Here is a 13,927-nt window from a genome sequence, read left to right as displayed (position 1 = left end):
CCTGCAGACAGTAAAAGGAGGGAAGGGTGGCTTTTCTTGAAGGAATCCTTAAGGGCTCTTACTCCACTCCCTTTTTCTGTTTCCATAAATGCACAGAGAGTTCCTATGGAAATTTACAGCACCCTGTGTGTCATTGAGAAGGAAAATAAGCAAGTATTTGATTGGACATTTCATAAAAGAGGTCCTATCTAGGCTAACTTTAGAAACTTTAATCCTTGAGCCAAGTTGATCTCTTTTCTTCTGGCAGGGGACCATTCCTAGTAGCACTGGGGAAATCTTGGCACCCAGAAGAATTTAACTGCGCTCACTGCAAAAATACGATGGCCTACATTGGATTTGTAGAGGAGAAAGGAGCACTGTATTGTGAGCTCTGCTATGAGAAATTCTTTGCTCCGGAATGTGGTCGATGCCAAAGGAAGATCCTTGGAGTAAGTATTGGAAACTGCTCTTTTATTCTTAGTGAGTTTTAAAGCAAAAAACACAATAGCTGTTTGTTGTAAAACTCTTCCATCGTTTTTGCTTTTTTTATTTTCTTCTTGCTTTATCAACCCTCTTTGATTTCATCACTATGTATGTAAAGCAAAACTAAATAGACCTCTGGAGAAATATATCAGACTCATGGGGTTAGGTTGCCTTTGGTTTTGTCTTACTGAGTGCTGGTTTGTCTGGTGAAAGTCTAGCCACTGTAGGGGAAAAATAATTTACTGTGGGTGTGCTACCTCAACAGGACCCTGTTTGCTCAGGAATGAAGAGGTCACACAGGACCACACACATCAGAGTCCTCAGAACTGACACCTTCACTGTTTTAAATTAAATTCCATAGCTTTTATAAGAGCAGCATTTACCCACTTGTCAGGGTTCATGCACAGGACACTGACCTCGTGAAATATATAAAACATGAGACTTATAATTGAATATATTTTTCTTGAATGCATATAAAGTTTAAAAATATAACTTCAGTTTTACGAGAGTACATGTGATAGAAAAATAATTTCAAACCATGGGCCTTTTTTTCCTTAAGAAAATAATTTAGGAGTAGCTACATAATGAAGAATGATGAATCAATGAATATCCTATTCTGGAATATCTAGTTTGCAGTTACAAGTAAGTGTCAGGCATTTCTTGAGAGTGACTAGAAGTTGGAATTTGATCTTAGAATAAATTAAGGTACCTGGCCTGATATAGAAGGAAATGGCTTTGTTGATTGGAAATGACTTTACTGAATTCCAACTAATACACTAATATGAAAATGAAACTCTAATTCACAGTGAGAGAAAGTTAGTGTGAATTATGAGTATACCTTGAAATGTGACTAAAACTATTGAAGACACTTTAAATTACAAATATGCTGCATGAAATATTAGTGTTATTAATTTGTAGATATGTTGGGGCCCAAAGAGTAGAATGATTCAAACTGTACCTTCCCAAATGTTAATAAATAATTAGTAGGATATACATTAATACTGTTTTAGTGTATTAATGTCTTCTGTGGATTCAAGAATAGCTAATAAAACAAAAATGAAGTAAGTCTAATAAAGTTAGCAAAGGAATTAGAAAGAATACATTACCAAATGATTATTCTTCAAAAATTATTTTAATGACTTCTTTTTCTCAATCTAAAGAGATAATTCCTTGCAAAACCAACTCCTCCAAACAAGTTTTACTAACTAATCCAGCCTAAATGGTTAGTACTTGGTATATTTAACCATAAAGCTACTGCCAACCAGAATCTAAGCTTTATGGTTCAAATCATAGACACTTGCTTAAGTACATAGCATAGTCATATCTGATTTTCAAAAAGCTGAACACACACTAAACTGATTGGATTATACTGATTACATTATTGCTTCAATAATGCACCAAAGTATAGGGTTTGTTTTAGTTTTTAAATGCTTCCCCTGCCCGGACATCTTTAAGATAAAAACTTTTGTAAATTAACATTTCCTGACACTTTTGAGAGAAAGCAGAACATAACTGTCAAAACACTTTATGAAATGTTCCCCTTAGTCACCATATATACCATATAGTGGTAATAATTCTTTAAATAAGTTCATTGATTTGTGTTTGTGAAAAATACAAATTAAAGTGCATAGGTTTCAATGACGTGTGAGTCTGTCCTTAAGTATCTCCTATTGCTTTAACGGAAAGATGAAGTCTGTGTCTGCTTTGGGTTACCTCTAACTTGTACAGGTACAGCTGTTAGAATAAGCATTAGTGTGTGCTCATTGTGATCTCTCTTTAAATCCAATTACCTTTCTGTAACAGGAAGTTATCAATGCTTTGAAGCAAACTTGGCATGTTTCCTGTTTTGTGTGTGTGGCCTGTGGAAAACCCATTCGTAATAATGTTTTTCACTTGGAGGATGGGGAGCCCTATTGTGAGACTGGTAAGATCAAGAGCCATTAGTTGCTTGAGTTTTGAATAAACCCCTTATATTACTATGAAGTGAAAAGAAAATACTAAGCTAAGTAGTTTTTCTTATTGTTTTTGAGGAATTTAACATTACCCTAAATATATAGCAAAAAATAAACTACTAAAACTTTTTTTGTGACTTTGTCAAAATAGACATTACAGACCTCATTATGAGAATTAAGAATGCAAGCAGTACTAGGGCTTGGGATGTAGCTCAGTGATAAAAGCATTTGCTTGGCATGTGTGGAGCCCCAGGTTTAATTCCTAGCACTACAAAAAATAAAAGAAAAGTAAGCAGTACTTAGTAGGAAGAATGTTTTTTTTTTGAATCTCTAATAATTTATGGATACACATTCTACCAAATCATGTATCCTAAAGCCACTTCTTATAGTATAATAGTGAATTTTAAGTGATTATAAACATGGGAAATGTTTAGCTTTAGAGTATGATAAAAATTTTACTGATTTGCTTTTTAAGACAACTGTCTTGAGCTGGGGTTGTGGCTCAGTGGTAGAGTGCTCGCCTAGCACACATGAGGCATTGGGTTCAAACCTCAGCAGCACCACATAAAAATGAAATAAAGATATTATGTCCACCTACAACTAAAAAATAAATACTAAAACAAAAGACAACTGTCTTGCAAATAAACTTGAAATCCTGTGTTACTTTTATTGAGTGGTAGGATAATACCTATTTGGACTGCTCCTTTGCTACAATTGCTTTAAACTAGGCTGTATGGACCTATCTCCTCCATTTGTCTTATTTTCTGATCTCTAAATGTGTTCTTTTCCTTTGCAGTGTCTATAAGTGAACCTTTCTAATACTTATTAATATTGCCCTTGATTAGATATTGCTACCACAGTACATATTAAAAATATGAAATATTTTTCTGATCTCATGTCTCCACTCATTGTCATTACATTCCCACTACTGATTTTTTTTTTTTTACTTTTTTTTAGTTGTACATGGACACAATATCTTTATTTTATTTTTATTTATTTTTATGTGGTGCTAAAAATTGAACCCAGTGCCTCATACATGTAAGGCAAGCACTATACCACTGAGGTACAATTCCAGCCCCCCACTATTAAGTTTTATTTTTATTTTACCTTAAATCTAAAATGTGTTGCTAGAAGGGAATATTCTAGGGCAGTCAGAATTAATAGCACTCTACCTTCCTTGCCCACTCAATGTTCTCTCTCTCTTTTTTTTTGTTTTAACCTTTTCTTTGTCTCCTTAATCAAGAACCACTTGGATCATCCATCAGAAAGTCTTAGAAATTCCAATAAACTATCCTGTGGGCAGTTTTGGTATAGATGGGCTCCAGGCTGCCGACCCTATCCAACAAGAATATTTCACATTTTGTAATTCCACTTAATTTTCTGTTTTTTATGCTTCTTGTTCAAGTCAGTTGGTATGATTTTTTTAGACACTTTGCAAGACATTCTAACTGAAAGATTGTTCTTCTCTAGTCAAAACATATAACTATCTAACCTTAATGTCATATTTAACATATTCCAAGAAGCAATATTTTAAAAACCCAAAGAATTGCTTATAGAAAGATAAAAATATTATTAAAGATCTATTTAAATGTTGCTTCAATTTGGTCCATTTTTTGTTCTGTCTTTTTCTTTAACCTCTCAAATCAGTTTTTTTTAATATTTATTTTTATTTCACTTATTTATTTTTACATGGTGCTGAGGATCGAACCTAGAGTCTTGCACATGCAAAGCGAGTGTTCTACCCCTGAGCTACAACTCCAGCCCCTCAAATCAGTTTTTTACATAGTTCCCCATCCCAATAAATGGCCCCATTGTCCACTATCCAAAAACCTAGAGATGACTTTAGATTCTACCCTTTTCCCTATTCTTTCCACATCCAATCTAGTGAGGAAACCTTGGCAGTTCTCCCTCCACTCCCATCACCCAGCAGGATATTGTACTATTTGTTTCTCTCCATCTCAAGTATCACCACTAAACCCAACTTGTTCTTGCCCTTTGTTCAAAATTGTAATCACTAACTAAAGGGTGTATCTCCTCACCCCCAACCCCCAAATAGCAGCTACAGAGAAACCTCAGTAATGTTTTTAAAAATGTAAATAAGATTGCTTAAAACCCTTTAGTGACTTCCATATAAAATTATAATCCTTGCTACAGCCCGCTTTGCCAACCTCATCTACCACCTTATGTTCTATGTTACTAGATTTGGGCCATACCTGGCCCCTTTGCTATATCTGAGCATGCTAAGATTCTTCCTGCATCAGAGCTTTTGTACTTATTATTTCTTCTAACTGGAGTGTTCTTGTCCAGGTTTTCTGTGGTGATTCTGCCTCAGTCTTCAAGTCTCTTCGAAACTACTATCTCCACTGAGAAGCCTTTCCTAACTTTCCTATGTAATGTAGTACAACCTCTACACTTATTATTCTGTATCATAACACTATTTTCTTTTCTTGAGGGCACTTATCAATCATGATCTGAAAACACACTGTTATCATTTATCTTTAAAATCCAAAAAATTATGGCATGCTGTTCTCAATGGGAACATAAAAGTCCCATAAGGAGAGCAAGCACATCTGTCTTCTCCACCACTGTACCTCTGCGGTATCTAGAACAATGCCTGGCACACAATAGGGTGCTGTGGATATGCGTTGAGCATGGTGCCAGAGTATATTAAAGATCACTGAGAAAAGTGAATCAAGCTGCAAGTCTCAGCCTACTGCACCTCCAGCTCAGGTTGGATTGACTAGTGTCAGGGGCCAAAAGGTGAACCATGAGTCAACATAGTGGTGTGAGTCAATGCATAAAAGGAAATAAAAGTGCTGATAACATTCTAATTTGGTAATTGAGAAAGATCTTATCAAAACAGTTTCTTCAGAAAGAAATTCAACTATAACTAATCTGTGCCAGGTAGATAGTGGGTATCAGGCTAAGGTTCTTCTACATGAAGTCATAAAATTGAAAGAAAAATATAATAAAAGAAATTGTGCTCATATTGTGATACAGTCTAGCTAGAAGCTCAGTCATGGTCCTTATTCGTGGAAGTTTTCTATAACTTGTTTTCCTCACCAAGTCAGATACCCTATGAAAATCTGCCAATAGCAGATATTTATTTAGAATTTATGTTAATTAGTCTTACCATTGCTACTTATTAGAGGTCCTCTTGTATTTAAAAAAAAAAATTTAGGTGTGAACAGACACAATACCTTTATTTTGTTTATTTATTTATTTTTTATGTGGTGCTCAGGATCAAACCCAGTGCTTCACAGCTGCTAGGAAAGCACTCTGCCACTGAGCCACAACCCCAGCCCCTCTTGTATTTTTTTTTTGAAACAGTCAAGTCTACTGATAATTTCTCAGAATAGTATTTTTTTTAACGTATTTGGGCATTTAAGTAGCTAGAGAGGATTGAGAAGTATAATGTGGAAAAATATAAGAAAGAATGCTACCCTGTTTACCTGTTTACCAAGGGAAACCTGAAACGTGTTAAACATGTATCTCAAGCCAAATATTATGCCATCTTCTGAAATTTTTCTAATTACTAGTATCTTTAACTTCAAGATCTCATTTAACCTCAATTGTGTTGCTGTTTTCTATGAATTATCAATCTAAAGCTTCATCACGTTTAAATTATCTCTCCCCCACCCCAAACAGATTATTATGCCCTTTTTGGTACTATATGCCGTGGATGTGAATTTCCCATAGAAGCTGGTGACATGTTCCTGGAAGCTCTGGGCTATACCTGGCATGACACTTGCTTTGTATGCTCAGTAAGTAAACTCCAAGCTCCTAATTAAAGTGGTACAGTACAGCCAGTTCTAGCATAAGCACTTAAGGGAAATAATAGTTCTTGTATCTTTTAGTCCTTCAAACCTAAAGAAAAAAAAAATTTTTTTTCAATGATTTTTAAAAGTTGTTTATTAATTAAAATTTGGGGACATCTTGAAATTATTTGGTATACAATAAGCTCTTTACCCTTAAAGAAAATTCTATTTTTAATACATTTTTCCCCATAAGGAGAAGCTATGTATTTCTTAAAACAGTAAGGGTCTGTTATTTTTTTTCTGAAACTTCGGTTTATTGGATGTTTTTGGTAAGTTTTAGAAACATTAGGTACTTCTTAAAATAGAAATAAACAATTTTTTAAATCTATTATTGAATTAACACTGGGAATAAACTATGTGCTGATTCATTTCCTTCCTTAGCAGTCACCCATGAATGTTCTTTTTGAGACTATAATGTTTAATAAAATATTTACTAATTTCATTTGATATTTTAATATTTTTGGTTTTATTTTTAATAATTTGGATAGAGCTCCATCTAAAATACATATTGTTTTTAATTTAGAAAGTAAATGTTCAATAAAGGTGCTCTGTTCCAATGTTTGATTATTTTCTTAGATTTAATATATCTAATAGTGTCTTGATATCCATTGTATTTAGGGGAAAAAAAGTAATGTTGATTAAATTCAGATGATTTCTCCAAACATTGCCTTTGAACTCTTTCTTGTTTACCTCATTCATCTCTTAGACTTCATGAAGTCTATAAAAAGTAACAATTTCTAGAAGATTTATCTTGTGTTCTCTGGTGGAGCTGCTCATGAGCATTGTAATTAGCCAAGGCAAGAGGAAAAACAAGAAGGCATAAGTGAGAAAAACTGATGATATAATCAGACATTGGGCAGATATTGACTAGGATTTTCTGATAAACATTAAATGTATTAACTCTTTCATGAATTTGGGCTGAGGATGTAGTTGTATAGTAGAACTTGTATCTAGCAATGTGTGAGTTCTGGGTTCAATCCCCAGTACTGCAAAAGATTTTTTTTTTAATTATTTCATGAATTGGTGATTTCATTAAAGAATGAAATTAAAGGAGTGAATTAAAAAGAAATCTCAATTATATGTCTCTCAATGTGTGTTTTGGGAACAGACTCAAGTTGGGCTTGGACATGTTTAGAAAAGCAATTGACTTGTGTTTTCTGTTTGAATGCTTTAGTTCTCTTCAGCAGGAAGCAGATTTAAAGCATTGATTAGAATTAATCTGGAGAGATAAAATATATTTAATGTGACCTCATTACATATTAATTTTTTCATTAGAACTAAGTACTTCCCACCCAATAAAAAAGTAATGATCAGTGATTTAAATAAATTAGAATATATTCCAAGAAAAAAGTCATTCTTCATTGCCTTTCAAAGATTACATGAAATGTCATAGTAATCATGAAATGTCAGGGTTTCTAACACAACCATCTAAAGTACTTTGTCATATTATCCCATTGGGGGAAAAAGTCACTTTCCCCTTCTCTGGCATGCTTGATTAAAATAATGACAGTCTCTTAATTAATACTTCTTTTTCAGGTCTGTTGTGAAAGTTTGGAAGGTCAGACATTTTTCTCCAAAAAGGACAAGCCACTTTGCAAGAAACATGCACATTCTGTGAATTTTTGAAAGTCAACAGTTCAGGGAAAGAGAAGAAATCGAAAAGAAAGAAGAGAATTGAAATTACCAATTAATCTTTAGATTCAATATTTATTTGGAGTTTTGAAAAATAATAGTGTCCCTGAAGGGATAAATTTCAGCATTAAAAATATTTGGCTTCATAAAGTAAAGAGATAGTTTGACATTTGTTATTACTTTTTCCTGTATTTTATGCCCATAAAATAACCTTTATAAAAATCAATTTCCTGGATGACTATATCTTTGAGTAAATTAGCAAAAAATTAAATTTTAGATTAATAACTCCAATCTCTATGCTGAAATAATTATACTTTTCTTTCCTTGCTAGGTAATTATGAGTAAACTGTAAAATGCAATGAAAATGCCTAAAAGTTTATTAATAAGAGAATTGTTCTTTTGAAAAATCTAGTGTTTATCTTTAAAACAGTGAATGAGAGTTTAAACAGAACTTTTATCAGTAGGAGATGTCAGTTTAAAAAAAAAAGTGTACTTTTTGTTGTTTGTTTATTCTTAGACAGTTGATCATTCTAGTCGGAAAAGCCAATGATATTTTGGATGTGTCAAGCCTTTCTTCTCTTACCCCCCTCCAAAAAGCTGCCATATCTCTTATAAAATCTCAAATTTTTGCCTTGTATTAAAATGTGATTATTTCTACTCATTGTGTATGCTTCATCACCTGTATTAGCCAAACCCTGCTGTTTCCCTTCCCTCGTAGTGAGATAAAGAACATAGTTTTCTTTAAAGAGAAAACAGAAAAGACTATGGTTAGGAATTATGGCAGCTGAGAGGATCGGACCTAAAAAAGCAAACAAAAAAGCACTACTGCCCCCTTTTCAGAGTTGTACCACTGACTGAAGTTTTGAGAGCTGTCTTTGCAGAAGTTTATGTTTTGTTTTGTTTAATTTTAACTTAGAATTGGCTTGGGATAATAGTAAGCTCTAGATTTTTTTTTCGTAGTTTTCTCTCAATAATAAGCAAACCACTTCAAATGTGATCACAAAAAGTGGAAAGCTTTTATTCACAGAGATTTGGTAGTATAGGAGAGGGAGGTGATTAATTACTCAGATTGACCTTTTTGTTTTCCTCATTTGTGCAAAGAATCGTGTAGATACCACATGGAAACACAGAAACAATTGTAAAACTGTGGATCCTGTTGATATTTGCCCAGTGAGAAAACAGATTATGGCATTTGATAGTTTTTCTCTTTGTTTCTAGAATGGATGAAAGCCTATGAACCCACTGAGTTATAATTTAAATCTGTGTGAGGCAAGGTGCTTTTAAAGTCCAGACAGAGTCCCCAAGCCCTTCCTGCCCCATCACTCACTAATGACTTCAATTCCATTGTGTGTATGTTTGTTATAGAGGAGGTTTTAGGCTACACTATTTGTTTAACCTCCCTAAGAACTTTCAAGGCATCTGTCCTGAAAGCTGCTAATACATGGTCTAGCAGATTTATATTATATGCAGATAATAATTAACTGGGGATAAAAGAATAGGAGGGGGTGACACAAAGTGGCAAATTGAATACTTCCCCAGTAGCAACTCCAAACTACCTCCTCACCCTGCATCTTGTAGGGAAGGGGACGCTTCTTTTGAGATGAAGTGCTGGAGCTGAATTGTGCATTAGATCTCATTGCTGCTGAAGTTGCCTATGGGCAACTTGCTGGCTAATGTGCATCCTTACATATCTTAATGTCAGTCTTTGCTTTATACAATACAAAGTTGGTTGTTTTGTTTGGTATGATGGAGTATTTTTGTTGTTTAGTTTTGCCTTTATAGATTGAATGCCAAGATAGTATTTTATAAGTGAAAGGCATTGGGTTTTTTTCTTTAAAGAATTTTATTTGACCTGGATTTCTTATAAAGCTGTCTTTCTCTAAGGCTATCATTAGACTTTTCTACATATATTCTTCATGGAGCATAATGTTGCATGTCTCCAAATTTTAATGCCTAAAAAGATAGTTTGCTTTCTTTTTTTTTTTTTTTTTTTTTGTGCTCTGTCTCTGGTGTTACAGAGCTTTTTATATGTTCCTAAGACAGTTAATCCTGTGAAATAAATATTGCCCAAAACCCAGAAGAATCTCTGTGTTTTACAGTGGGGAATGCCATGTTTAATTCACCAGCATTAATTTTCTAATAACTGGCTGAGCACTTTATTCTTCTGGTGAGCTTTCTGAATATTTATTTTTCTGATTATAAATATTCTGTGTCAGTAGCATTTTTATTATTACTTCTTCACTGTAGAGCATTGACTTTTCATCTCCCTAGATGTATATTTTGAAATAATATACTTGGTAAAACACAGATGAAAATCATATAGTACATGACTCTAAAAACTCCTCTACTTGAATCTCCCACTTTAAAATTTTAGTAATGGCTTAAGATTCATAATATTTCTCTAAACTTGCAAGGGATAAATATTGCCCACTGAAATAGCAATCTAAAAATGATCCCCTCTGCTTTAGGTTATAGTGACATATATATTTCCTATTAAGGTTACATTTAGAGTTTTGGTTTTTGTTTGTTTTTCATGTTGTGCTAGGTATCAAACCTAGAGCCTCACACATGCTAAGTCAGCACTCTGCCTCTGAGATACATCCCCAGCTCTTTTTGTTTTTATTCTGAGACAGGATTCTCATTCAGGCTGTCTTAAACTTGAGGTCTTCCTGCCTCGGCCTCCCAAGTAGTTGGGATTACAGGTGTGTACAATATTTAGAGTTTAGAACTAAAACCTATTTATTTGGTCACGAGTGTTAAAACAAATAGAACTAACAGTTTAAATCTGCAAAATACTAGTGTAGCCTTATGTTTAAAATTATCCACAACAAAAATATATGATTTTCAAGGAGTAGTATATTAGAAGCACTTTCATAGGAAATAATTTCTTCCTTCCCCTTGTTGAGTGTGAATCCAAAAACATATTGATACTTTGTGGCATTTGGAGTTTAGTCATTGAAGGGAAGAGGAAACATACTGAGTAGTTTTACACAAATCTAACCTGGCTTCAATTTGTCTCCCTCACCCCTAAATGTTGAAAGATGTCTGATTTGAATTCTTTATGTATTAATTATCTATTAATCTCTATCTTCTGTTTCTTTAAATTTTAAAGTTTGTATATACGTGCTCTTTTGCTTTTGGATACATTTTCTAATTAAAAAATCACATGAGAAATATAATCAGTATAGTAATACTTTAATGTGCACATATTCAATAAATAAATGCCTTCAACGGTATACACAAGTTCTCCTTGTTGTTTTTGCATAGTAAGAGATTCCATTAAGTAATCGTGGGGAAAAAAATCATGTTCCATATGCACAGGATAGGATGAAATGTAATAATTACCTTAAGAATAAAAGAGGAATTGGATATTTTGGATATCCAATTTGATTGGATATTTTGCCAATCAAAATATTCCAGAAACAGAACATTTAAAAATAGTGTCACATTTATTCTGTTTTTTATCCATTTTTATAGTTTTCATGTAGAACGTACACAATAAATGTTTGTAAATTTGTAGATAAGTCTGTCTTAAAAAAAATATTTATTACTGGGTTGGGAGTGTGGCTGGGTCACTGGTAGCATGCTTGCCTGGCATGCATAAGATCCTGTGTTTAATCCCAGCACCATAAATAAATTTAAATTTTTTAATGTTTATAGCTGAAATTATTTAATGGAATAACTTAACATATTAAACATTATATTGTTATCATAGATTGTAATCAAACAACATAAATTCTCATCTACATTTTCACATTTTGTATTAGCCAGGGCTCATTACTTCGTGTGTCACATCCAGATCTCGTTAGCTAACTGTACATTAGTAGGCAGGCTCACCTCGTCCTCGTTTGTTTATTGGCTTGAGTAAGATTTTTTTGCCAACTGTATAAAGTTAAGAGGAATGTTTCTGTTGCAAGCTGTGTATTGGAAATAAGAGAGAAATTCAAGTCTATTTGCTCACAGTATATTAAACTCCAGAAGCCAAACTTTTAAGGGCATCAAGTCTGCATCTGACATTTTAATAGCTGCTGTTTGGTTTCTATCAATCACGTCATTGCACATTAAAATGCACCAACAAAATAAGAGATCTGTCATTCCTTCGTTAAGGAACAGTAATCCAGTACAAGATTTATAGGCTTACGACTCAACTGTGTGTTCACAATAAATCCCCATTCAGTGTTCAAACCAGAGCAAGCCTCCCTGTTCAGTGTTTTCTAGTCAAAATGTCCTCAATATAAGATTATCAAAGGTTTTCTTACAGAACTACATATAAAATCTTTTTTTGCCAGCAAAAGCTTAATTTAGGTTGGCGGCTTCCCTTTTTGAGTACCTAGACAAGATCTTGGTTATATCAGAAACACATAGGTACTGCTGTATTATTAGCAGGCCTGGTGTTAATTAGGGAGAATTACCAGAAATAGTTTGCCTCGTGGAAATTTATTACAGAATCACACTTGACTGATGGCAGAATAGGAGTTGCTGAGAGAGAGCAGCTCCCACTCATAACCACTAATTAATAGGGTGCCAAAATTCCGCAGAGAAGGTTTCATCCCAAGTGTGGGAGCCTCACAGGGAAAATGGTTCTTGTGCACTATTTAAAAATTAACAGAGGAAAGTAGCTGGACACATGGGTACCTAACAGAACAGAAGTCTCAGATTGATGGGGTCTTAGGCTGTATGAATGAGAAGATTTAACTCAGCACCAAGCCCAAAAGTTACCTGTGTGTTTGTCATGCTAAGGACATATGCTTATTGTGTTTAATGTGAAGCATCTGATTCCCAAACTTCATTTTATGAAGAGAATTTAGAACAATCATTTTATCTGGTCTGATAGTACTCTTGATTCCATCACTTAGAAGCCAAGTTGGTGGCAAGATCACATCAATGATTAACAAGAAAGGTGTGGCCTCTGCACCTTGAACATGGAGTTGGGGAAAGTGAGGTGCACTTAGTGATTGGCACTAATGGTAGAGCACTGGAGAGTCCTACTGGATGAAAGCTTGCCAAGAAGGAAGTTTCTTGGTTTTTTTTTTTTTCCCCTGTCTGTAACTGCATGTAATTACACACAATAAAGCTTGGAGACGTTGTTGAATAAGAAGAATAAAACATTTTCATGTCAGAAAACCACTGATCGTTGACCTCAGGGAGAAAAATAAAACAATTTAGAATTCACAAAGAGTATAATTTTTCAATTTCTCAATTATGTCAAATAGCAATCCCAAGGAAAATGACTTCTTTGCCAGGCCCATGAATCAATTGTCCCAGTCTCTTATGCATCCAGGTTTCAAAGGACAGTTTCTGTCTTTTCTGCCAGAGTTCTCTAATTGGGTTTCAAATTAGTTTTTCATCTTCATAGTCTAAACTGTCACCTAGTTCAAATATAACTAGGTTTGTTTCTCAGACTTGTTTTTTTCCCTTTCTGTTTCTTTTGCTTATAAAGCACGTGGCTGGTGCAATTCTAACTTACAAGTCCCATTGTTTCTTTGTTTAAGGTATTTTTATTGGTGCATATTAATGACACAGACTGGTAGTTCTCATTTCATAGTCCTAGATCCATAAAACATAATTTGATCAATTTTGTTCCTTAATACCTGATCCCTCCTCTGACACCCTTGCTCTACCCTAAAGGCCTCTCCTCTGTTTTCATGGCATCCTGTTTTGAGGTTAGTTTTTGTTTTCCCTCTAGTTTCACATATGGGAGAAAACATGCAAAATTTTTTCAAGTCTGACTTGTTCTGCTCAAAATATGGTCTTCAGTTCCATTTTCCTGCAAATGACATAATTTCATTCATTTGTGGCTGAATAAAACTCCATTGTGTAGATATACCACATTTTCTTTATTTATTCATCCATTGACAGACACCTAGGCTGATTCTATAACTTGGCTCTTGTGAATTGTACTGTGGCAAAAAAATGGGTATGCCTGTATCTCTAAGATATGCTAACCTTAATTCTTGGGGACAAATATCAAGGAGTGGTATAATTGTTAATATGGTAGGTAGTTCTATTTTTAGCTTTCTAAAGAAACTTCATACTGAGTTCCCTAGTGATTGTAGAGATTAT

General features: G+C 34.0%; 1 protein-coding gene across 8 annotated transcripts in view; it reads left to right on the top strand.

Moving 5' to 3' along the window:
* The window catches only part of Pdlim5 (PDZ and LIM domain 5), a 223,942-nt gene extending 212,835 nt beyond the window's left edge, over positions 1-11,107 (top strand). For all 8 annotated transcript variants that reach the window (XM_058583847.1, XM_046458913.2, XM_046458911.2 and 5 more), the window contains 4 exons: positions 248-428; positions 2,266-2,386; positions 6,063-6,178; positions 7,769-11,107. In XM_058583847.1, the coding sequence (XP_058439830.1) occupies positions 248-428; positions 2,266-2,386; positions 6,063-6,178; positions 7,769-7,858 (508 nt within the window). In that variant the 3' untranslated portion in view covers positions 7,859-11,107. The remainder of the gene's footprint in view (positions 1-247; positions 429-2,265; positions 2,387-6,062; positions 6,179-7,768) is intronic.
* The last annotated feature ends 2,820 nt before the right edge of the window (positions 11,108-13,927 follow it).

The sequence above is a fragment of the Marmota monax genome, unplaced genomic scaffold, assembly GCF_021218885.2.
Source record: "Marmota monax isolate L192 unplaced genomic scaffold, Marmota_monax_Labrador192_F-V1.1 WCK01_AAM20220418_F8-fsc00002, whole genome shotgun sequence".
In the NCBI taxonomy this organism is placed as follows: domain Eukaryota; kingdom Metazoa; phylum Chordata; class Mammalia; order Rodentia; family Sciuridae; genus Marmota; species Marmota monax.
This window is presented reverse-complemented; position numbering and strand designations above follow the sequence as displayed.